Source organism: Cydia pomonella, chromosome 15 (assembly GCF_033807575.1).
Source record: "Cydia pomonella isolate Wapato2018A chromosome 15, ilCydPomo1, whole genome shotgun sequence".
In the NCBI taxonomy this organism is placed as follows: domain Eukaryota; kingdom Metazoa; phylum Arthropoda; class Insecta; order Lepidoptera; family Tortricidae; genus Cydia; species Cydia pomonella.
The window spans coordinates 11,324,503-11,352,014 of NC_084717.1; the positions used below are offsets into that span (position 1 = coordinate 11,324,503).

The 27,512-nt window shown below is 36.4% G+C and overlaps 1 protein-coding gene across 9 annotated transcripts in view; it reads right to left on the bottom strand.

Moving 5' to 3' along the window:
* LOC133525828 (uncharacterized protein CG43867) overlaps positions 1 to 27,512 on the bottom strand; it is a 515,679-nt gene that overhangs the window by 93,385 nt on the left and 394,782 nt on the right. For 8 of the 9 annotated variants that reach the window (XM_061862228.1, XM_061862221.1, XM_061862222.1 and 5 more), the window contains exon 5: positions 22,258 to 22,296. The exons of the other annotated variant lie outside the window; for it this stretch is intronic. In XM_061862228.1, the coding sequence (XP_061718212.1) occupies positions 22,258 to 22,296 (39 nt within the window). The remainder of the gene's footprint in view (positions 1 to 22,257; positions 22,297 to 27,512) is intronic. 9 annotated transcript variants of the gene reach the window in all.

Below are 27,512 nucleotides of genomic sequence, written 5' to 3' on the forward strand. Positions count from 1 at the left end.
AAATAATGTAAACAAACCAATTTACCTTCATTACTTCGTAGGCTCGCAATTTTTTATCAACAGTTATTTATACTGAAATATTTTATAAACATAATTTTTAGTTAAAATATAAGTTGATAATTAATATTTCAGTGAAAACAACCTTCGTAAGATATTTAGGTTATATGCCAAAAGATTAAGTAGGAAAGGGGACCCTGGCGCTAGGCCGGGAAAACGTTAGGTTAGGGAAGAGGATGTCAAATTCTAACAAAATCTGTCATATTTGTTTATATTATTTGCAATTTCTATTGAAATTCAATATAGTGCTGGTACTAATAAATTACACATCAAAAACAAGTGGTCGATGATAGTCGACAAATGCACATTCAAATCCAATATCGATAAGAAACAAAGTATGCATGATTGATGCCTGACGGCGCGCGTCAGCTACAGATCCGCTAACATATTTTACACCAGAAATAAGGAAAAATATTCTTTATCTCTCTGTAACAAGCATGTATATAAATCCCACATAAGTTGGTCGAGTTTTCGGCGCGAAACAATTGAGGAACGGATTGTCTCTCCAGTGATGTGGAAACGTTCAATATGTGTCTAAGCCACGGTTGAACGAAATGAAAGGGATTTTTGGAATAGCACTGTTATTGGAAGTTACACAAACAAATATAATGTACATGAATATTCCCTCACGACCTTATAGAGCCAGAAATTACACTTCTTTGACCTTAATATTTGACAGTCAATAGTGAAGCCAGTAACGCTTAAACATACCCTCCATTTAAAAATAGGGCAAGTATTATACTAGGCTTTGTTTCAGAAAGAATATACCAATGTATGGTTATGTTGGTTATGGTATGATTCGCCAACATATGAGCTGAATAGTCTACTGCAAAACAAAGACCTCCTCCAAAGATCTCCATAACGACCTATCATCCTCGTCAACGCCATGCCTTATTCACTATCCTATCAATGTATTCCAGCTAAATAAAAGAGTCGTAACTGAAAAAATACCACAAAACGAAGCTTAGCACATCACACACAGTTGACAGAATGAAAAGAGTTTCGTGAAAAAAAAACGCATTCAACCGCCAATCAACAGAATGGGTGCAATCCATCACTGTGTCAGGAAAATTCCAATTTCCATGGGAAGTTCCATCTATTTCAGAAACTGGGAGCAATTAAAATAACTTCTGTGATGGTTCATTTATCATCTCAGCTGACGTCTGATGGCTTGTTTATTGAATCTAAGATTATGTCATTAGGGGAAGAGGTAAATAAGACTATGAATCAAATGGAAGGTGTAATTTTGTGATAAAAGACAATTGTTTCCGGTATTCATCATTATCTAAGAACAATAAAAATGTTCTTAGACAACTCGCAAGAAAATACTAATGTTCTTGCTTGTGCTAAAAATCGATTTTAAAATTAGACGTTTAATTTTGTGAAAAAAACCATTCTTTAAAATGTGTCATTTGAATGAATGACTATTCTTTTCGACAGAAAGTTCAAATTTTATTGTCAGATGCGGAATCTTTTTGGTGGGATATTTTTTCCTCAATTACATCCAAATCTGATATGGACAAGGTTTAATTCTATATTAAAAACTGTCATTCATAGATCGTATGTACTTTGTACAATGTTTGCTTCGTTCAACATCGAAATAAACAGAAGCTTACGATATCCGTACCCGTACTCGGATTGAAATCACGTTACTCGTATTACGCAAACACGCTAACGGCGGCTAAGTCTGCCAAACGCACAAAGTTTCCCTGTTAAGTCGTTCACCAGGACGATTGCCATCCCGTTGGCTTTGCCATCTGGATTGTTCTGGATTAACGTGTTAGTACTATGTACACCTGCGAAGTACCTATATTGGGTATAGATTCGTTAGTAAAAAAACGAGTTCTGGCTCGTAAATAAACATTTGAATATATAGATGGCGAAAACACTTGAATAACTTTAAAAAAAAATTAGGTGCGCAGGTCATGGAAATCAATACGAATAAGGAACACAGCTGATAAAAACTAATTAAATACATAATTAGGTAAGATGATACTGCCAACCTGTTATTTCCCAGATCTCTGACACGCTCATTACGTCCCATTGATTCAAATCCACCTTGGTACTGAGTGATTTAAATGAAACTGGCTAGTGATTTACTCTTCATGAGTTGAGAGAGAATATGCATATCGACCAGAGCTGGTGGTCTCCAACTCTTCTTTGTATCCACTGAGCCAGTGCTCAATGTACTAAAATGTAAGTTACTTTCGCAATCAAATACAACTTTACAAAGACATATAAATACATTACTACATTTTAAGTAAAATGCAGCGAGCAATTTCAGCTAACCGAGGCTTGAAAGAGCTTAATCTAGAAGTTACCGGCGGCCATACGTTAGCGTAACGATCCCTGAAGCCGAGTTCCCGTAGTTTTAACGGCCGCTTTCATCGACTTTAAACGTCGATTTAAGACTGCAACCGTGAAACGAGCCACGGGGCCGTTTGCTTTTAATAGTTTTCTATACAGAACATGTTACACAAGAATTCTGTGATAATTAAAAGAGAATCAATCCTTACTAAAACATGAACATACAATACCTAATAAAAATACTTTAGCCCGAGTTATATTTAACAACTTGATATAGATCGTGTCATTCACGAAGACGCGAGCCTTGACTCGTAATGTCATGTTATTGAAGGTTAGATTTGACAAATCTGCGCGTCATCGTGATTTGATACAACTTTGAGGATGCAAAATGAAATAATGTCCTACTAGAGATGCGTGCCAATCAACAGGACGATCGTGAAGGTCGTATCAGAATCAGTTCAAACCCATTGTTTTTTTAAAAATTAGAACCGACCTTATGGTGTAAGCAGTACGGATCAACTGATCCTGAGGAATCGTCGATATTTAGCCCCATACAATTTGTTTTCAGTAAAATCTTGGTCTCCTGGCTAATAAGGGCTTACGTTCATAATTTTTGAAATAATCAAGTAACAAAACTTAGATTAGCATAGCTCAAGAACGCACAACGGATGATTTCACTGAAACTAATTTTCGCCGAACATACATAGGGTCAAATCACTAGCTCTTTAGGTCGCTTTACACTTCGTTGTACCCTGTATAAATATCAGTAACATAATTATTTGTTTAAATATGAATACAATATTAGGAATAGATTTAGAAAATAGCAGAAAATTAGAAACAGACCAACCTACACCTAACATGCAATTCAATTTCAATTGCGAATACATTTCGTGAATTTTAATTTCAATGCAGAGGAAAAAAGAAAAATGCCATAAGTGATAACTCAGTAGAGTTAAGGCTGTGTTTGGGCCGTTTTGGAAAATTAGTTTCACGCATAATGTGAGTCTATGTGTGTTCCAATTAGTGCTGACGTGTTTGTAGAGTGAGTATCCTAATTGTTTCCGTAATTTTGAGTTTGTTTAGGGTGAAAACGTTAACCAACTCTCTGTAAGTAACAGGTAAAACGAAATGACTATAAATATTTTTCATTCATGCTCTGAAAGTGAATCATTGTTGTTCTACGAACTGTGCAGAAAATGATACGATTCCGCACTAGAGCTAATACATTGCAAGTAAGTTGTTATTTTATTTTTTTGACGATAAGCAATTTAAATTTGGTTTTTATTGGACATTATCCATTCTAACTCCCCATTCCATAAATAATGATAAGTACTTTTACCTAAATTGTTAATTTAAACTACGCTTAAGAAGTATTATCTAAGTTTATACTTAGTCATGTTTTTTAATCATATGTATTTTACTTTCTTCGTATTCTAAATGAAAAGGTAGAGTGTTTAACTCGGGTCAAAGGCACCATTTCAATCTCGGACTATTGGCGCTAAAACTATCTCGTCAGAAATGAGTGCCTTTCATCCCTTGGTTAACAATCTACTATTTTATTATGGAAACAACGTACACATACAAACGTAAACAAATAACACTTTTAACATTCGCTACTATGTATCTACCTCTACCTACAGTTATTGCCAAATATCTATGTTTACTGTATATTTACCTAGTTTTAGAGTAATGTAAATGAGATACATGGGTAAGAAAAACAATTGTAAATGTGCTTACCGTAAATGTAATTTAAACTTTTTTTAGTAGGTACTTACTGCAGCTGTAGTTATGGTATGTTCTATATAAAATAAATACCAAGAAGTTTCCTCGAAGTAAATGTTAATATAAAGCTTTGTAGATGTATAACTAAGTGTCAAGAGAACAAAACAATACCTTCCACATGAAAATCATTGTTAAAACCAGAGACAAAAGAAATTGCCTGTCTACTACAGACAGACAAAAGAGCATCATACCTATCCAAAGAGATATAAAACGCACAACGTAAAAAGTAATTTGAACGTTCTGAAAGAGCGCTGTCATTTGCCGTCAGTGTTTAAAAATGGCGCCCATCTTGACAGCGGCTGAACTGTCCAGATTTTTTATTTGAATTCGGACCTAAGGTTTTTAGTAAACTATTGAATAGGGTTTTCTAGTAAACTAATTAAATATGAATAGGGTTTCTATTAGAACACGGTTTCTGGTTAGGTAGAGTTAAATAAAGAATAATTGTTAAAAAGTGTACATTTTGAAAATATTTTGTATTATTCTTGTATGGCAGTGAGATCTACTGATAGGTCTGATTCGCAACAGAATGCTTTATCTATAGTTATTGCTGTTTAAGTGTGTGATTTTTTACCATTTTAACTTAATGTTTGCGTGTAACTAAGTACCATCAGCCGTAAAAGTACATGGCGACTTTATCAGTGAATTCATTTGTAATTTATCCATGCAATTTCGCAGTTCACTGTACATTAGTCTTCAAAACTTGCAAACCATTTGCCGGACATAGTCTCATAGTGAAAGTAACTATTCCAAAAACGGGGATCCAATGGACGATTCCAAAACTAATTCAGATAAGTTCATTCAAGTAACTATTATTTGAATAGTTATCGTAGTTCTAAGCTAAGACATATTATTTCAATGAATGGACGAAAATTCTCATAAAAAAGCAAAAAGAACATTGGCATTCATATTTATTTACCTAACTATTAAATAAATAATATAAATATAAATATTATACGGCAATCTTACACAACTCGACCTAGTCTCACCACAGAAAGCTCAATATAATGTGTGCTTGCGTTATGGGTACTAGGACTATACATAATATAAAGTATATATAAATACTTTTATACATAGTGAATATCCATAACTCAGGAACATTTGATTATCATACAATACAAATAAATGCCCTAACCAGGATTCGAACCCGGGACCTCCTGCTTCGTAGGCAGGGTCAACTAGGTACCGACTAAGCTAGGAGGCCTTTAAGCCGATTGAACTTGAACTATAGTTTTCGACCTCTAATTAATAACAGTAATGACGCTTAATGAAAGCCAATAAAAAGCACTAGAGTCTGCGGAAAGGGAAGAGTAGTGGAATGTAGGGGAACCATTCTTCTCTTTCCGCACGGACTCTAAAATCTCTAAATGGATCCATGTACATATGTATTAAACCTCGGCACCCGGATGGCGAAACTGACTGTGCGTTTCTTTTTGATCCGCCCTGCGGTCGTTTTACCGCGACAATTTATTCAGTGGACATCTCCGCTTTTTGCCTGTGCTTAAATAATTGTTCAGGGCTTTGTTTGACTTTTTCACTAAAGGCGAAGTTGCTAATGAGAATTTCGGTCTACAGGTGCTGGCTTTTATGAATGTTTAAGGAATATTCGAAAACAAAAAGGTAATGTAAAACTATTTCACGTATTCGAGGTTTAACTGTACAGCTGTAAAAATCGAGCGAGGGTGTGGAGTGTTAGGGTTGGCAACGTGCTTGTAACTCCTCTGGAGTTGCAGGCGTACATAGGCTATACGGAGACTGTTTACTATCAGGCGGTCCGTATGCTTGTTTGCCACCGACGTAGTATAAAATGTAAGCCTCATGAACTGGATAAGAATACCCTCGGTGTTGAGTCGGTGACTAGGTACGTGCCTTAGCTTCTTGCGGTCACCATACAAGAAAAATTGGCGTTCAAATTTGAATCAATGGTACCTATAGGAATGAATTTAATTTATTTTGTTCTTAAATCTAACGTTCTATCTAAATAAAACAAAGGCAACTCTGTTCCAAATAATTATTTACATATCATTGTCGGTCAAAGAAATAGTATAAGGACGGTGGGACGTTAGAAATTAACAGTTGACAATCATAGTGATATAATTACTTACGATACAAGTGCAGAAAATAAGAAATTCGCAATGAGTGGTGATAAATTAAAACACGACCAAAGAGAGTGTTTAAATCGACACGAGTTGCGAATTACCTATTCGCACGTGTATCGACAACTTTTTACAGTACATATGGCTCTTTAAAGTTTCGACATAAGCACAGAAAGTGCTCATTCCCGCACGCGTGCCCTTTGGCCGTGTTTTGATTTGTCACCACTTGTTGCAAATTTCCTATTTTCTGCACTTGTATCGTAAATAACTATTATACTACCGCTAAAGGTGAGTGAACAAATTACATGACCGTTAAAAATGGCGATGGCAGCTGTTATTTCATGAAGAATTGTATAATTTTATAACTTAGTTTAGTACAAACGGTCGTAAGAAGTACGCTAAATGTAGCTTGCAGCTGTATAGTAATCCTTCGCCTTAAGTAATCGCCCTTGTCTTTGTTTTACTCATTGCTTTAAGTGTCGCTGTGCATTCGTTTCCACGTTGCGTTAGCGTGGGATATATGGCTCTTGTTTTAGACTAATTTATGAAGATGTTCGAGAAAAACAACATTTATAAGCAAAATTGTCAGTATTTGTCAGTTGGTATAATGTAGAAAATGGAATTATCGAGAAACTTTCCCATTGACAATGAATGAGCGGTGAAGTGTCCTTAAAGCTCGATTCTTGCCGGCTTGGTTAGTTGCGACATTTGAGCGCCTTCACCAGCAACTTATAGGTAACCTGTTATAGCCTTTTGCTTCATTTCCTAACAGCTCTATTTGTTAGAAAGAGAAGTAAATAGTGAAAACGGAATTTGTAGGTATTTTTTAACGCGACTCAGGTTTATATTCGACAAGAAATAGTAAGATTGTCTTAGTTAATAGGGAATATTACGCGAAACTCTGCGTAGAGGGCGCCATTACCACAATCCATCACAATCTGAGGGTCTACCGCGAAACATGAAAATCGAAATTTCGTTATCTAACCTCTCTATTACTCTTGCATATTAGAGCGATGAAGAGGCAGATAACTAAATTTCGATTTTCGCGTTTCCCAGTAGGCCCTTTGTAAACAAACCGCCTTGATGCATCAATGTCATATTTCATTATCTGTGAAAACTTTTCAAAAAACAGTTTCGGGCACGGTATGTATAATGGCCCGATTCGAAGAATGATACGTTTAAGATCTTGGAAAGATCTTTAAAAGAACGATACGAACGACATGTTAAAATTGACGTTTATTTCGATTCCGCTGTGATCCCAATAAGATCTACCTACGATATTTAGAACATCAAAGTGACATTGGTTGCCCGAATCGAGCAACTTTTGTCAATTATACGACTTACAAACGATATCTAAATGAGAACTTATCTAAACCAGAACTTATCGTTATCGTATTTCATTATTAACTGGGAAAAAAAATATTTTCTGAAAATAATTTAATTTGTTCTAATACTTCTAATGGTATCGTATTTCATTCTTCGAATCGGGCCGTACTGCACTTGTTGTTCTGGTGTGCCCCGTCCCCATGCATTTATAGCACCGGAACGGTCCCGGGTCCAGAGCCTGGACCACCGCGTTTAACCAACCCACCGAGATTCTCTCACCGTCAGCCACTTTCTTTGCCGCTGCTACAGGACATTTCACCAAGGTTGACCCGGACCCATTGAAGGAGGCGCGGATTGAGCCCACCTTTACTTCCTCTACACTGCATCCGCCTTTAGCCGCTATTACAGCTGCGACAGCATCAGGCGTTGCCGAATCATTAAGACCAGACACGCGCAGGCCAGCCATTTTAACGGGCCTGTAAACCTTCGCATCCTCTCCTACGAGGGCTTCTAACTTTTCCCGAAGACCGTCGGCCGCTCTGCCGTTGTCCGCGTTGGGAACCTCAATGATTCGGGCCCCATTCGCCGTTTTGCGGATCCGCACATGGTCAATACCAAATTCAGCCAGCCCAACTGAGTTTGTAGCCCTGGTCAAAATGGAGGCATAAGTAGCTTCCGATTCCGGCTTTAAGGCTACAACTATAGCAGCCGTCGGAGGAAATACAACTCCGCGTTTGCGCGGTTTCGCAGTTGTATTGGTAGCCGGCTGAGATACCGATGTTACCGCTTTAACGGCTTTTTTAGCCTTTTTTTTCTTGTGTGTCACTTGGCTCCATGTTTCCTCCTGCGATGCATCTTGAGTCAACCTTGTAGGTTGCGTGGGCGGTGGTGGTGGTGCCGTCTGCGGCCGCTTCAGCCTTGGTGCTGGCGCGACGTTTGCTGTATGGCGTTGTGTTCCCTTAGCCGGGTCCGTGCAGTTCGGCTTCTGCTTTCGTGGTTTGGGGATAGGCCGGTCTTTTTTCGAATCCCTCGCATGAGCCACTGGTGGGCTTTGTAGTCGGGCGGCGTCTCCAGCTCTATTCCGGTCTGCCGCCAGCGGAGGGCGGAGGATCGGCTCAGGAGGGAGACGTCGTTTTACCTCATCCAGGCGAATATTGATAATATCACCGACGGTATTGATGAGTTCGTTTTTGAGTTCCTCTTTGAGTTCCGCTAATGACTCTTTAATAGCCAACGCGTGAACAGAGTTGGCATCTGTCTGAGGCTTCTCCTTCCTCTCTCCATTTCTTTCCGAGAAAGCTCTCCTAAGAGCCTTGGTCTCCTCTTGTAGGAGTGCAAGCTGCTCGCGCATTCGTTTGTTATCAGCGCGAAGAGCGCGCAACTCATCTCCCAGAGGCATGAAATTCAAATTTGCCGCCTTTTTCAACGGAAAAAGTGAGTGTGCCAGAGTATAAATAATAATAGAAGCATCATCAAATGAGCACGAAGCGTTTTGTGAAGGTTACAACTTTGATTGTTTTATTTTTTTCAATGTCCCAGACACAATACTCGTATTTCTTAAACGCCAGTAGCTCTTTTACAGCTCAAATTAAAGACTTGGACCAAAGTCTCTAAGTTAGACAGCGGTCCCAGACACGGCCCGTCTAAATTCCCAAACGATTCAATTTCCGCCCGGAACGCGCCTGTCCGTATAGCCAAAGACATGACTTTTAGAAGAGTTTTGCGATATTAAAGGACTCGTTATTATTGTGTATGACAAAATATGTTTACTTTGATACCTATTTGAGGTAGACGCAGCATGAGAGTATCCTGCCAGGTTCGTAGGTGACATTTGGGTATTTTGAGACTTATAAGATATGAATAAAAGTCAATATGACATTCGACTATTTGAAAAAAAAAACAATGTGATATTTCAGCTTTTGGGCCTAGGTATTTTGAAATCTAGGACAAATTAAGATGATTATTATGATATTTCGGTGCAATGAAACCAAAGCCGCTGCAATTAGTTTCAAGCTTCCTCTATAGCCAATGTACTCTCATTATTTACCTACTTGGTCCATTTCAGAGTAGTTACACCATGCATGAAAATGCTAGTAAGTACTTATCATTTTGTGTTATCCCAATAAAGTAAAAGTACCTGTTCTATATTGTAGTATTCAAATTATATTAGGTACAGAAGAAGTACAAATGTAGGAATAATCCTTTGCCAGTGTATTTTCACGGAAACGCGCGAACGTGTTATGCTATTTCAGTCAGCCTCAGTATAAAAGTACTGACGTTCATTGAAGTAAGATGACAAATACGAACGTTTCCGAGAAAATACGATGGCAAAAGATGGTTCAAAACATCTGTATCTATTACTGTATACTATAGAAAAAATTGTATCTTAAAAATCACGAATTTAGATGACTTTATTTCGATTTTAATAGTTGTACATACCTATAAATGTACCTATTGAATTAGTTACATTCTAATTTATGGAATCAGGAGTTAAATTCAGAATGCAAATTATACGGCAAAACTATTATGAACCGAATTTTAATAACTTATTGTAAAAAAATAACGGATATTGACTTAGCAAGTAAAACTCCAAATAAACATTGAACCACTTTCAGAACATGAAAAATTAAAACGGGTGTCACTATGTTAGAATTAATTATTATTTACATCATAGACGCAATCTGTATCCTAATAAATTAGTGAAATTACTAGGCAGCTCTAATCACTAATCACTGATTCACGAGTCGGTCCATACAATCGCGTGGCAAGCGATGCCCCATTTCCCTAATCGCGTTCAAAATTCATTCATTAGTGAAGTTTTACTGTATTTCAGTATTAGTTAACATTACACCATTTTTAACTAGCAACAAGGTACCTTTTTAGTTGCTTGACAAAGTTTACTTTGTCATTATCTATATAACAGTTCCATTAGATACTCGTACATACTGCCATACAACGCAGAGCCTATACCGTTGAAAAAAAGGACTTTTAAATTCAAAACATATTTTTCTAATGTTTTTTGTAAAGCTCGACTAGGGAATCTATTTTGAAGTGAAAACTTCTTTGAGCGCGTTCAGCATTTTTTGAGATGGGAAAAAACAATGAACTCGCGACACTGTTGAAATAAGGGACTGCAAATAGTGTAGTTAGCATTGATATTTTCAGTTAATTGTATTTTATAATTGTTGATGTGCTTTTTTGTGCTTGTATGTAAATTCCATGTTGACGTATAAAAGTGCCCTTGTGGCCTATTTGCTGAATAGATTTTGAAGTTGAAGTATAATTTTTTAAACCTCTACGTGAAGGAAGTCGCAGGCGGAGTTTAGTCTGATAAATAGATAGATAAATAATCTTGTCACTCAAAACACACAGTCAAAGAGAATAACGAATGGATACACATTTCATTTCACTGCATCACAGAAAATAGAAGGGAATTTTTCGAAAGCTCAAAACGGGGTTTATCTGGAGGAGTTCATAATAATACGCGAATTGTAAACTTACTTCAAAAACCTCACATCCTAACTACACGGTATTTTAATTTTAAACCTTAACGAGAATAACATAAGATTGCTTTCTCGTGGCATTTATTAGGAGAGTAGGATTTTGGTATGGTGAACAGGGGGAAATCTTAATTTAGCGCCTGAAAATGTTAAGTAGTGTTTTTTTGTGAAGATTTGCGTAGCGGCTTTGAATGAACTGGAGGTTCTAAAGTTCGCTGAGGATTATATTTAAATCACATTTTAAAAGAAAAAAAACATTAAACTTGTTTTGAAATCAAATAACGAAGCCGGAAAAGTGAGCTTAAGAGATATGGTTAATCTCATTTCTATTCAAATATTACAATGATTTAATTACAGAGTCGCATGGTGTCTTAGTTAATAGCTATAAGAGTCAGACCAAGCTAACTCCCGTAATAAAATAGCGAAATTAAAGTGCTTGCTCGGGAGCGCGGATATCATGTTTTTCATTTAAATTTTTGTGTGTTTTAAAAATAAAAAAGGAGTCGTCGAGTTGCCTCAAACATAATTTATTGTCTATTTTAGTTTTCATATGTTTAACCTTTAGACCTATGTTCGTGATTTTTTCCATCAAGCGAAAGTAAAAAACCCAAGATTCGAATCGCTGACGTCCCTAGAGAAAAACCTCAAGATTGATATTTAAATGTATGGCAACCGTATTGTGATCCAAAAAAGCGCTATGACCTTTTTAAAATTCGTTTTCTGAACCTACCTTAACAATTCTTACCTAATGCATATGTGAATAGATAGAGGGTTCCCTGTGTTTGACTCGTCAAAGTGACAGGTGTGATAAGACCACTGTATGGCTTCAGTTAATTTACAAAAAATGCGAGAGTGAATGATGGAATTGACGGAAAAGCCTTGTGGAGAGAATTCAATTTCTGCTTATAGAAAAGCCATCCAATTCCCTACGAAATACCTATATAGGTACCTAATCTAGAACGACATATTGGAAACAGAATAACTAAAGTGGTGGCAGCAAAAGCCATGCCTACAGCCTACACACCTGCTACCCAAAAAATCCATTCGCAAAACTATTCCGCTCTGTATTCAGAGCAGTCAGTACCTTGACTGGTTTTATTTCATTTCGGCCGCGGTCAACCGGCGTTGTATTTTGGTCACTGTTTTCCGATTTTTTCAAATGTATTTGTTAGAGGGCGATTAATTTAGATTATTATATACACCTAGTGTATTGTATTTTTTGGCAGACACTAAAATGTATTCACCATTTGCTGTTTGTGTAAACAAGCTGAATTAATTAAAAAAACATACAGACAATGACATGTTTCTATGTTGTTATTCATATGTTAAACTAAAAAAATATATTTCTTCTCCTAAAACAAATATTATGTAACATCTCATAATACTTGAACATATTTTTTGTTGTCAGTCATATTAAACCCAATTTCCTCCTTACCTTTTCCATTTTGCCAACTCCTTATATCTGCATTGGATCATAGCTAATAAAGTACTTATATGAAAGATCCATTTATCCCCAGCCCACCCCCGTATATTTCTGTTAAGATTATTTGAAATCAAGCCAATCATGAACATCAAAGGGGAGGTTGGGGCCTTGAGGAAATCAGCTTCGTTAAAAATTTATTTCATCTGTTGCCGTCTCGTATCTGTTCCCCGTTTAGTGTGGGCCCTGGGGAACTGATAAGTACTTTGACAATCATAACTTATGTTTAAAGTATGATGTTTAATATCAAGCAAAATATTATACTTAGTTATAGTTATTAGCTATATTAGTCTCTGCTCGCAACTTAGTAGGTACTGTTAAGCTCTGTTTTCCTAAACGATTTCCTAAAATAATAACGGCTAAATATGGCTGGAGTAGTTTTTGTATGGAGACGGGCGCTATATGACAGCAACGCTAAAAAAGGAAACCAGAGCTTTAGCATCAATAGTAGCGGATGAAACAACGCCGCAAAAGTATCTGCCATCCTTGAATTCTTTCTCAACTAGGGGATGTATCTCTACAGTTCGTTTTCTAACAGGATCACTGATCAGTCACAATTTATTTATACTTCATATCTTTTTGATAAGCTATTTAAGAATGGTGGTGGTAGACGTGTAGTCTGATTTGATACTTTTAATGCTTCTTGTACTCCCATACCACCATACTACATTTCAATCTATGTTTCATGCTTAGATAAAAGGATAATACGCCAGACATGATACCAGACTTCACTAATGCGATTCTCATGCCAAACAGTTCAATAGCGATAGCAAAATCATAAAGGGTGTTATAGCAACGCTGCAAGAGCATTATTTTATGCTTTATAACATCATAAATCGTATAATAAACGACCGACTGTAAAAAAAACCGTAAACTAGGCATCGAAGAAAAGGCCCACTTACGAATCAAGTTTTCATGTTTTTTCCTAAGTATAATAATCGTTTTATGACCTAGACGAACTTAAATAAGGTAATTATATGTATATTAAATTACTATTGCATAAGAATCAACATCCAACTTATTTTTCCAACGGGTATTAAATAGAAAAATATTTTCCTCAGATAAAGTTTACTGACTTCCTTTGTATAGCTATAGTTACGTTTACGTATATATCTTAAAGAGGATAGTGGAGGACCCCTTTTCTGTACAACCGTAGTCCCAATTTTCTTCTCTGCATGTTGACATTATGGAAAATGTTTTTACACAATTAGATGTATACTTACCATACCTTTGTTTGATGTGGTTTGATTTTTATACTATAAGAGTTAGGAGCGTAAAAGAAATACCATACGAATTAAGAATTTCAGAAAAAAAATTCTTCATTTTTATGAAATTAAGAAAAGCTCATAATTCTTCGAAAACGAAGGGGCATCGGCTATGGTTAAAGTTCACCAAATGATGCTAAAATATTTCCCACAATGTCAATATCCCTAGAGGAAAATAGGGACTACGTTTGTATGGAGAAGCGGTCCTCCACTTTCCTTTTAAGAACCGTTACATCGCATCGGTTACATATATTATGACGTCCATAACGTCCTTGGCATTGTACCAAATATTTATCCAACGTCCTTGCAATGTTTATTATGTTATCATACTCGTATCGAGGTCAAAGCTTGTAAAACATGTGTGCTCTAGAATAACAGTGTCCGCTGACATAAAATATCGTTTACAGTACATATGGTGCTACTTTACCGCACTAGTGCGAAAATTAGCATATTACGTTACTGTGTCGAACATTTAAAGGGCCATATGTACTGTAAAACGTTGTATGATACATGTGCGAATAGGTAATTCGCAACTCGTGTCGATTTAAAACACTCCCTTCGGTCGTGTTTTAATTTATCGCCACTCGTTTCGAATTTCCTATTTTTCGCACTTGTATCGTAATGTACTATTTGGTAATGTTACAGTGGTGTTTAATTAGGTAGGAATATTGCATTTTCGACGCCATGTCAAACACAAAAGTTGTCACTCGGACGCCACGTCACCGAAGTGTCAAAACAAAATTGAACTATATGCATATGCACGTAGGTCTGTTGCTGTGTGATCTATGACGGATTAATCCGTCTTTGGCGTTGAATCTAAGGTGCGGATATATCCGTCATTGGCGTCAAAAAGGTCAATATGAACTTGCAGTTTTGTCTATAGTACTAGCGGGCACGCATAATTTGAACCCATTCACTATTTTGGAATTTAGCAAACTTAAGAGCCAACCTTCTTTCGTGCAAGTACCATACACATGGACCATATGTAAAGTAGCATGAACAAATAACTAGGTAAACCAAAATATTTAAAGTTGCTGGTGACTTAATTTTGCCGATAAATGACTCTGATGTGTACACTACCAATATTTTCCAGTCTTCTCTAAATAGACCATCGCTATCCCCAACAGCGGCTTACATTTCATTTTCGGCTTGCACAAATTCGATCATGTCTGTTATTATCATCACGAACTTAAATGATTATTCTAAATATCGGAATCGAATTGCTAGCTTTTGAAATAAAATTCACAAAAACACAACTCATGGATTCACAGAAGTCAATCTGTTTTCAGCTCTTGTTTTTATAACGTACCTACAAGAACCATAGCGCAGGTTCAGAAATGTCGAGGAGAAATCTAATTAAAATAACATCGATTTAACAATGTTTTCGTTCAATCTAGACGATGTTCGCGTACCGTGGAATACATCAAAATGCCCGCTACCGCCGGTATAAAACAGTAATCGTTGTCGGCATCTGCTCCAGTAACAGTGAACAAAATTATAGAAGACTCCAGTTATGTTGGTAAAAATTGTAACAGGTTAGTAAATCAGGTTATATTGGGTAAATAAAAAATTGGGACAAGAGAAACACTCCGGTACTTGTAGGTAACTCTCATATTGTTCCGAGCAAAATAAACTATATATGTTTTTCTCACCTAACATGACATGAAATTGGTTCCACAGGACACAATTAATTTGGTCGTACGATGCATTATGCCTCGTCTGTTGTGCCTTCATTTATTGCGAACTGCTGAGGAGTGGAATACACTCTACAATCCACATGTTTCTCGTTCCCTGTATTCGTATTGAAAACTAGGCTACCAATACCAATGACAATTTTTTTGCCTTGTTTGTTATTACGTCCCTTTTCATCAGGAACGGCTTTCGGCTCACGAGTCTCACGACATGACATGGGTCAACCTACGAAACTCTGCGTTAGAATTTTGTGGGACCTATAAGAATAAATAATTTAGACTTAATAAAAATAATACATTTCAAATGCGTCCTGACTAGTTTTGTGTTTTCATTTTAACTAAAAAAATTGTCCCGCTGTGTTTTCTCCATTCTGCTTGCTCGCCGCAGTATTCTCATTTTTCACCCGCATGATATGAAGCCGCTTTTGGTTTTCGTTTAAACGAAGTATTTTTCACAATATTTCAAAATATAGTACCTACAAGGCTTTAAATCAGCTGAGAAAAAGATAACGATAGGATACTTCGACTATGAGTTTACAAAACTTACTTTTGTAATTACATAACCGATTTATTTTATATGCTATTTAATCACTTTTCAGAAAGAAAAAATCTCAGACTGGTCGAGACTTTCTCTATCCATGGAAAGGATTAAATACTTAGTTATATTTATTAAAAGTGGTTGGACAAAGCGCCAAGTCACAAGTAATTTTTCACTTCACTAACTCGGAAAATCTTTGTTCTTTTTATACTCGTCTGCGCACAAAAAAATCTTTTAAACAGCTTTAGTGTGAAAAACAATACCAAAATCAAATTTTAAAATACGATCGTATTGTAAGTGCATTATTGCACTGGTATGTACACCCAGTGCAAAAATGCACTTACAATACGATCTGTAAATATACCTTAATCGGTGTCAAGACATTTACCAGTAGGTATATAAACCTACCGAATATTTTTATGGTTTATAAACAATATATAAGGGCCGATTGTTATTTTGTGGTCGTTTTTAGGCTTCTGTCACCATAGGGTAAAACGGGACCCTATTACTAACACTCCGCTGTCCGTCTGTCTGTCACTAGGCTGTATCTCATGAACCGTGATAGCTAGACAGTTGAAATTTTGACAGATGATGTATTTCTGTTGTCGCTATAACAACAAATACCAAAAAGGACGGAACCCTCGGTGGACGAGCCCGACTCGCAAATGTCCGGTTTTTTTTTTTCATTTTTGTCAGATTTTGATAAAAGGTGGACAAATAGAGTTCCCTATGATGTACAACATGAGCGCAATTTCACCAATACTCTACAGAATCTTCCACTAATTACGAAAAATTGGAATTTTCGTAACTCAGTGGACATTTACACACATTTTTTGTCCCAAATTGGGATTTGCTATTTATTACGACCAGAATATTCATATTTTCTGCTTTTCAAACTTATAAATTTTATCAAAATCTAAAACATACTACAAAAATAAAAATGGCCCATAAGATTTTACAATTTATTGTGCCTAACTAGAGGGTTTAACATACATACATGTTTTCGTTTCTTCTAGACGCTTGAATAGGCTTTCAAAGTGCCGGAGCGTCTAAATGATACGATGTAACATAAGGCAGGTGCATGTTTGTTATATCGCTGTTAACTTAACAACAGTGGCGTAATACAATAAGCCAGCAATCTGGGGGGTACGACGCCCCTAGTGCACTAATACTGTCTGCTACTAACTCGGTTACCGTCACGGGCCTTTTGTCTAGCCGAGAAGTTGTCAAATACTTATATTGTCTGGCAACCAAATTGTCAATAATAAAGGTGTTAAAAAAAATTACACTACACTGGCTGTGTGAGATTTAGACCTCGCAGCATAACTTATAACTGAATTAATGTGTGGCTACGCAATTTTGAAAATTTTCCAAAAAAAGAATCGACAAAAAATATATTTAATCGTCAAATCTGCTCACATCATTTCACGAGTATCGATTAAGAATTGCGATCAGCGTTGGCATAGTTCCATTTTTATCACTTTTCACTATGCCCGTCACTTTCGCGCTTACATACTTGTTAGAATGTGAGAGGCATGGTGACAAATGATAAAGAGCCGACCATCTTAGCCCTACTGTAGATAACATTCGGACTTATGAAAAAAAAAATACCAAAGCTTTGGTTTGGCAAAGGTTTTAATCCTTAGCAAAATTTGGCTAAGGGCTAAAACCTTAGCCAAAGTTGCCCCCAGTATACACCGTGGGCTGGTAAAACCCGACAGATTTTAAAGGTGACTCTTGACCGCATTTAGAGATTAAAATGCCATACAAAGTTTTTGAAAATCGGTCTTGTTTTAGAGATAATGGCAATTCTTGTCAAAATTTGTTTCTGTAATAACTTAAAACGTAACGCAAAACGCCTTTCTGGCTGCGACGCTGCCACTAAGTGAGTTGGTTTAGACATACATATGACAGACATTCCAGTTTTAAAGGACACTCGCAATTATTTTCTGTAAGTAAAAAACTTTACGTTTTCATTGCAATGCTTTTTTTTCGCTAAGATTTAAAAAACAAATAACGTGTCGTGTGCAGAAAACACACACACACACCCAAAAAAAAAATATTTTTTCCGAATTTGGTCAAAAGTGATTTAATATTTGAATACACTTTCACGGTATCTTTTGAACATACTGAATTAATGTCAACAATCACGGCGTGAGAAGGATAATGCTGTACAGTCACGTCTGAAAATATCGATACGAAAAATGTGCCAAAAATATGTATACACTGCCTTAATATATGGGCAATAAAGTCGTGTGTACATATTTTTGGCACTTTTTTCGTATCGATATTTTCAGACGTGACCGTACGTGGTAATCGATAACACGTTTCATTTTAACTAACAAATATTTTCCTGCTGTATTCTCATAAAGATGTTTCATTTTGTCAATATAGCCAACAAAATCACGACTATGACATAATTAAAGCGTTGCAGTCTGGTCACGACTGCCTTTTTCCTCTGAATTTTCCACTGGCTCGGTCAAAGAAAACCCAGACAAACATAACTAATGTGGTGAAATTAGGTGAAGTCAGTTTGTTTAACAACAAGTTAGTTATTGGGGCAGGATTAGTTACGTCAAACATTTATTAGTAACACCTCTAATTAAAAATAAAAGGATAACAACTAACAATTAACAATTAACTTGCCGCTCGTTGCAATATGCGACAATTTTAATGTTCGATTTCTAAGCGAGGTGTGCCAATAGGAACGCATTCTAGCAGTGTGTCGAAACTCGTACAGTTCTAGTCGATGCTTACCCTTAACTGGTAATATTGAAATAAGGACTTGGACTAATCTTTGTTTTTACTTTGAAATACAAAACTGATCACAATAGTCCGTAAATTGAGTAAGTACTTTAGCTTTGCACATCTCGTAAATTGTAAAAACACCTACTAAAACTTCAGGTCCATTGGGTAGACGAATGCGCCCAGATGACCTAGATCTCCGTTCTAGATCCCGCACTATTCATTACCTAGACAAAACACTAGCTCATCCTAAAAAAATACTCGGACTAGAGGCAGCGCTGAGTGCTTCTTGGTAATAAGTTGCTTGTTGTCCGTAAATATTCATATATTTATTTATATGGTAAATAGCATCAAGGGCTTTCATTTGTTCCTTTAGTGCATGTATTGTACCGATTCTGTGTAGGTACTAGGTACCATACAGTATACTAAAGTTAGTAAATCCAGGTGATCAAAGCAGCCACTCGTTTTGAGATAATTGCGACGCGTTGCTGAAATGCTTAAATATGTAGTATGGTAACATTAGTAACACTTTTTCTAACACTCACACTACTACGAGTATGTTAAACATTTTGAATGTTTTTACGGGATATACAAAAACGTCACAAAATTACTCCTACAGTTCACCATGGCGATGCGGGCACGACTAGTTACGATGACTTTAGATGTTCTTCTCGTTGAAAAGGTTAAAAAGTCCAACTAAAATAATGAATGCATAAGATAAATCCTTTAATAAAAGGCACTCAAATTTCAACCCAAAAACAAACCTAGAGTAGGTTTTTATAGAGTTTTCTAATAAAGTCCATGTAAACTTGTAAACCCTTTTATTCGAGTGTCCAAAACGTGAAAACTTGTGGTATTTCTGAGACGTGCACAAACCGCGACCACTTGGCATTCAGTGCGCAAACACCGATAGAAAATTTTCGCTCACCGTGGAATAGGTCCCAGTCTGAAGACAAATAAACGGACACCGACGAGGTGTCCGCGCGGTACTTTAATTGATTGAATTTTTTAATTTAAGTGTCGGTTAGTGTCGGAGTTGGACTGAGATTTTCCGAGGACATTTTTAGTTGCGTGACTGTCTGACTGTGTTAAAACAGGTTAAAGTAACGGGTGAAATAGTATTGGAAGGTGAATTCTAATTTACTTTTATAATATAACAATATTATGTAGTTTTGTTCTGAATAAAGTGGCCCTGACGAGTGAAGAGCTGCCTATGTTACTTAAAAAGAATTTAGCAAAATTAATTATTAAGAGCTAATTAAGTCACCGGCTTGCAATAATACAACTAAAAACTATATTTAAGGCTAATTCCGTAAATAAATTTATTTGGTAAATATACTAAAAACTAAACTACAAAACTTAAAACCTAGATCTAAAAATAAATAAAACTAGACTTAAAATAAAATAAAACTATCCCCCTGCGGCATGGTGCCGTAGATGCTAGCAGCATTTCCTCGCTGTATCGCAAGACTAATTCTTTGAGCGAGGAAGCTGCCAGCTCTGCGGTCACCGGTGACCTCTCTAATCCTTTTAGAAAGTTCCTTAAAAAGGTTAAATGCGCTCGGATGCAATGTATAATATAAAAAAAAAAAAAATTAGTGACGGAAATATCACAATCATTAGTCTAAGATACCGTGGGCACAGGTTTTCTGCCATAGAACGGGAAATATCTGACGTTTATTCGTAACTCTTGAGTCTCTAACTTTAGGTAAATTTGGTTTTTGACAAGAGTAGTTCATTATGTAAGACAGTTTGTTTCCCCAAAAACAATCATATAAATGCCCTCTATATCTATTTTTACCTTAATTTATTGTGTTCAGGTTGGAAAACCTCGCTGACTTCGAAACTCAACTTCGGCCCGCACATCGAGTCGAAAGCACAGTTAGCAGCAAAAAAGCTGGGCATCCTCAACAAGGTGAGGCAGTATTTTACACCTAGGCAGCTGCTCGACCTTTACCAAGCACAAGTCCGATCGTGTGTGGAATACTGTTCACATCTGTGGGATGGTTCAGCCAAATACCAGCTTGAGGCGCTCGAGTCAGTCGAGAGGAGGGCCAAGAGAATTATTAATGACGACGATCTGACGAATGCTCGACTTCAAAGTCTGGAGCATCGACGCAAGGTTGCCAGCCTAACGATCTTTTATAGGATACTTTTCGGAGAGTGTGCTGAGGAATTGCATAACCTTATTCCTCCGTCCCCATTTCACCATCGGACTACCAGACAATCGGCACTTCGGCATCGCTTCATGGTAGGTATTCCACAAATACGCACGAAGCGTTTCGCTTCAACATTCCTTATGCGAACTGCCAAGGAGTGGAATGCCCTGCCCGAGTCTGTGTTTCCGTATGAGTACAATCTGAATCTCTTCAAGGCTAGAGTAAATAGGTATCTCATAGGCAAGCGTGCTCCACCGTAGACCGCATCATCACTTACCATCAGGTGTGATCGTGGTCAAACGCCTGCCTATCCTCCATAAAAAAAAAAAAAAAAAGGAAAGCAGATTTCATTCACTCGAAAGACGTTTCGTTGAATTCCAGGCAATTACATTTGCGTCACCATAGATTCGAAAAGTAGGCTGGTACTCACTTTTCCGCTTTTTTCAAAGCCTCAAAACACATATAAATATATATTGCCGAAGCACTCACGCTCAAACCTAATAACATGGCGTTATTTTGAGTGTTTCACACTCTGTAATGCGTTTACACACCTTCCTCACGTGTAAGGACTTAATAAAATAAGTGCGAGGTGAAATCGAGTTAATTTTGTTTTCGATAGTGCGGTGAAAGAGATTGCGAAGGAAATGTCCGGAGAATGGAAATGGGGCCGAATCTCAGAAAGCGTGAAAAGATTTCCTGTTTTCTATTCATAGATGACTACAGGACTACATTTACAAGTCCATTCGATAGAAAATCGAATCGAAAATGCCACAAATCGGCTTCGGAGCTTCTACGACAATACGCCACGGTAAATTGAATTGTTACGACTTATTTGTCGACAGAGAGGTTTTTCCTGGAGGGTATGTGTTGTTTAATGTAGCCAATTATCGAACCCCGAGCCACTTATTAGGCGTCTAAACAAGCCTTATTTGAGAAAGTTCCACTGAGTCTAAACAAATGTGTAATAGTAGGAACATTCCTATGCTTTATTTTAATAGTTATTAATACACTTATGCAGCTGTTAAAAATAGATGTAACCAATTATTGAAGGTAACTATTTAAATTTTGTAAATTTTCATATAATTCATATAAAATTCATTGAATCATTTTCTTTCTGTTTACTTGCTTTCGTGATTATTTTTGTGAATACGGTTATAATTTAGTAGTGTTCAAATGTAATAAAGAAAAAAAACTAAGTTAGTTCAATAAAAAATTACCACGTAGGAGGAAAGCAACAAAGGGGCTTATTTGATTTGTTTTATGATGGTGAAGCGATGAGAATAAATGCTCTAACGTCTGGCGAAGTCTTACCAAAACTGCTATACTCCATATATCCATGTCGGTAGGTACCTGAAACAAATCAGTAATATTAGTGTCATATTTATGGAAAAAAATACCAGTCAAATTCCTAGTATAGCCTGATTATATAAAAAAAATCATTGAAGGGGTTTGTATGCCATGGTGTGTGTCATTGGTGTTACAAATTTCACTTGAATCACTAATACTGTTTGGTTGAATTGAAATGATATATTAGATAAAAATGAGATAAAAGTATTACGAGCAAATTGTGACATTAAAATGAAATTCAAAATTTTGCTAATGAATTCCCAGATTAATATTAATATCACTTTCGGTGCATGCAGACTCGTCCCCTCGAGGACCTCTAAAATTTCAAACGATGAATCATTCATAAAGCTATCAAATTGGATCTAAAGGTTTAAAATGTTGCTTTTGAGTGGCCCTTCGTTACATATTAGATATGGATCTCCTTGAATAATGTAGGGATTTGTTATGAAATGGAACTCGAAATTAATAAATGTCTTTTAATATGGATTACGGGAAAATACTCGGTGTAAGTAAGACGAAATCTTATTTTATCTAACCTTGGTATTTATGTTACAGCAAAAATCCGGTTTTAGTTAAAAGTGTTAAAACTCATTTAAGCTCACATGTGAGCGATTTTAATTTGCAATGCATTGTTATGGTACAATCAAGCTAATCTGATGATGGACATAAAGGACCCCTCCTTAGGATCTCTGTTATAAAAAAACGTAACCTTATTGTGTTTGCGTTTGTCAGAATTGTCTCAAATACTTTCCTGTTTCAAGGAAATTACAGTCAACGATAAAATCTTGTTTCGAATGTGATTTTTTTTTGTTTCCTTGTTAGCTAATTTTCTCAAGTGCCTATATAAACTAGTTTTCCTAATACTTGTACCACTTATTTGTCGCCAATGTACTTAGAAAAAAAAAGGAAATCGTTTTGCCTGAACCACAGTTTTAACCAGGATAAATAGGAAATATTACATAACTATAGAGGCCAGGAAATGAAGGCTGGCAGGCCAAGTGGATATAGACGACCTACCGTAACGCGGCTGGCAACCCCGTTTCTCGCCGAGATTTGTATACTTAGTGCTTTTCTCAAACTTGCAATGAAATAAAAAAAAAAAAACGTTTTATCGTAGGTTTACACAGCTCAAAACAAATAACAAATCTAGCTAAAACTATTTGATGGTTGAATGCCAAGACATTGTGTCACAATTTGACGTTTAAAAACAATTTTTTTAGTGCATAGCATAGATATTAAAATGTATAAGTGGCGATGAATAAAGTGTTGTCACAACGTTATGTACCTTTATGATAAAAAAAGAAGGTTGCTTTACAGGCCTCGGTGTGTAAGGCTGTATGAAATTCCTTTGCATATCATCTTCACTCATAGCACCGCATACGTCTTGTATTGTCTTCTTGTATTTCCGGACCTCATTTGAAGTAAGTTATGTCAACATTTCATTGGAAGTTTGAGAAAAATACATTTTTACTATAACATCTACAATATCGGATTATTAAATTTACACTAGACAAACTCTTTCTCACTCTATTGACAGATTAATCGAATTCGCTTGAACGGATTACACGTCCTACGGGCAAGGGAAGACGGAAATTGGCGAATGATGGTTGTCAACGTCCGACCGGGCCAATCAAACGACTAATTACCTCGGCCATTCGAACTAGTGCTGGAAAAGACTCGAGTCTTTAAAGTCTTGAAAGCGGAGCAAGTGACGGCTCTGCCAATGAACGGAATGGATACACGGACAATTTGAACTAGTATTGGTAAAGACTCGAGTCTTTCGAGTCCCCACATATGAAGACAGACCGAGTGGCGGCTTTTACCGTCCGAGCGGGCCATTTCACACTTATTACACAATTTGAAATAGTGATGGCAATGATTCGAATCTTTCAAGATGCGGACGGAGGCGGACGGAAGAGACGGAGGAGGCGAAGGAGAGGGTCGGACAATCAACCAGTTATTAGACTTAGGGTTGGTAAAAACCTTGGTAGAGGGGCTTATGGAGCCTTTTGAGTCGACTCGAAGTGATTAAGACTTTCAATAGCGAGTATTTTCTTTACTAAATAAATACTTAAAACTTCATCTTTATATTAGGAATCGAGTCTCGAGTCATTTTTCAAAAAAGACTGGCGACCCGATTCAAATTTTAAGACACTTAAAATCGGGCCGTAGGACGTAAGGACTAAACAGACTAACATGTCTTTTTAAACACACATTCTAGTAATATGCACTAAGTAGAGTTTTTTTAAATACAACTCTTAAGAGTCGAGTTCTTACCAAATACAGTTTGAAGTAGGTTAGTAGTTGACGTGTATCGGAGGGGTTACATTTTTTAATACATCTACTACAATGAATTTATTAATACATAGATTTGATTTCCAGAAGTTTGTCTGAGCGAATATGGTACGAGTGCTTCGCTGTAGCTCGTAGTAATGTTTTACCGCACTCTTATGAAAAATAAATATTCATTTTTCATTCATTTTATTTATAATATCTATAATATTTCGTAGCTTGTTGCTGTGAAATCATGAGGTGAATTCAAACGCACGCTGACGACAGTATGACATCTAACTGATATCATTCAGTTATCGAGCATTTCGCTCGTACTTCTCCGCACATGTATTGGCACGAGCGAGACGCACAATAACTAAATAACATGATTGAAATAACATTCTGATGTTAGTGTAGGTACGTTCGAATTGGCCTGTTCGTCACGCTGCGGAAGTCATTTGAAATTCCAACAACTGGATGGAATAGATAGGTATATATCATCTTCCATCTATAACACATGTTTCACCTAATTAATAGAACATCTCAACTTTAGACCATTTATTAATTTCGCAAAGTTTATTTAGGTATATCGGGAAATGGGTCGCAGGTTTCCGTGGCAGTTAATTATAAATTCATAAAGGGCAGGTCGAGAGTTCTTATCGCTTATGTAAGTGACGAAGAGTTCATAAACCAACGTAAATAGAACTCGAGGTCCGCAATAAGTAGGTAATTGCAAAGCGCCCTTATAATGGTTTGCTTGCGTTCGAAAAATGACCGGAATGTCGCCCTAGTCCGGGATCACCTTTGAAATCTCTCCTTACTAAGTGCAGTGAGTACTCTTTAATACTCATTTAATTGTGCACCTTATTGTCTGTGAATAAGGTGTATCATTGAATATATATTTAAATTTAGTTACTGCATTTGTGTGAGGCAGAATGACTCTGTTGCTTGTTTTGCTTTACTGATACCTTACGTAGATTTTAAATGGGGGAGCGTGGACGTGTTTAAATATTGTTCGGTCGTTAATAAAGTATCTTCTAATAAGTAGAGCATGAATTTTACAATCCATACAATAAGCATATAACATATAAGTTCATATAACAAATATAAACGTTAATAATTATTTACAACATAGGTGCTATTTTACAGAAACAGTAGATTAAAATACAATGAAAACGAATACATAAAATTTATGTATTTAATAAAATAAAAATACCCCACAAACTATTAGCCCCGTCAAAAATTGACTTTTAAGCCCCGAACTGTTCCCTACCTGGCCCAAACGTTCCATATCTTCTAATTTATCTAGATACATTTTGTGATAGTGTTATTCATAAGCTGAAAATTTTGAACTCATATCAAATAAACTAGAGAACCGTACTAAAGAAACAAAAACACGACATATTATCTATATTCAAGAACGTTATTGTGGATTATTAAACTAAACTAACTCTTAAAATTAACAGCATATTGAAAGACATACAAAATATACACATGAGAATCAACTTTGCGCACTTCGCTCATAATAGCGACCTACATGTTATGTACTCGTATGTATTATATAGATTATAGGTATGTTGGTATATTAATTCCAAAGAGAAACACTCCGAATACTGTCATGTACGTCATGCTGTTATACCTTTATATATGAATACAGCTACACATTGATTAATGGCGTTAATCATAAACACCTGTTAAGTCTAACAAGCCCTTGACAATCGTTTGTCCTTATCTGTCATTTTGACATTTGTATTTGTTAGAAAGGAATAAGATTTAACAAAAGCTTGCTAAGTTTTATGAAAAAGGGGCGAAAGGGGGCGATAATATATTATTCAAAACTAAAACGAGACTGTCAAAAAGATAAACTTAAAATTACATCCAACGTTTCGCATTGAAGGCTCTTTGAAAACGTGTTTTCGCGTGTGCTGTCGTTCGCTGAAAAACACATCCAAAAAACTCCATAGAATTTCACTTGACATTTCGCTCACTCCGCACCTCGCTCAACGGCGATGGCGGCCTAATCCGCTGAGCCCGCCATCATCTAGAGACAAAATTAATGGACGCCCGTGACTCCAAACTGGCTTTTTTAGGCATTTGTGTAATCGTTTTTGGGGTTCCGTAGTTTGAGAGTGAAGTGAACCATTGATATTGTAATAATGTATCAGTTTTGTAGTTGAAACTGCGAAAAAAAAAAACTGAAAAAATTATCTGGCCAATCAAAATGGAATGGAATACCTATTCACGATTATGTTGACGGAATGGAATATAAGAAACATAAAACCTAGTCACATCAAAAAGCTACCTCTTTCAAAGCGTTTGCTTTATTTTACTCTAATAGAATTTCAGGCAAAAACGTGAACCAAAGTTAAATCCGTCGAAAATTCTATCACCAGTTACGACATTTTCGCACTAAGGCTGAAATAAAAAAGGCACTCAGCAAACAATCCCCAGCATTTAATAAATTTAAAGCGTATCACTCCCATTTCCCGCGAAACAAACAAAATATTTCATACATTTTATATTAACTCAATCACGTGATCAAAGAACCGAGGTTGGGTTGAACCCGGGATTCAAACACGAGTATAATATTCAGTGCATTCACTTAAAAAACGGAAAAATCGAAAAGTCTTTCAAAGTCATTGGATTCAACTAGCATTATAATATTTAGGCTAGTTAATATTGTAAGGAGTTTTAACAGTAGGTAATAAGCTACGATAGAAAATCTAATGAAACCCTAATTTGAGAATCAATAAATATCAATTTTCCTATCAATTATCCAAGAAACATCAAATAACAACCTATTTGCTTAGCATACTTATAACGGATAAAGTCGACACTGTATTATGTATTGATTTAAGTACCTATTTTAAAATCGCTTTGATGTCACACAAAAAGTAGAAATTAAATAATGCTGCACGATACCTGGCCATTCCAACGCAGCTGACATG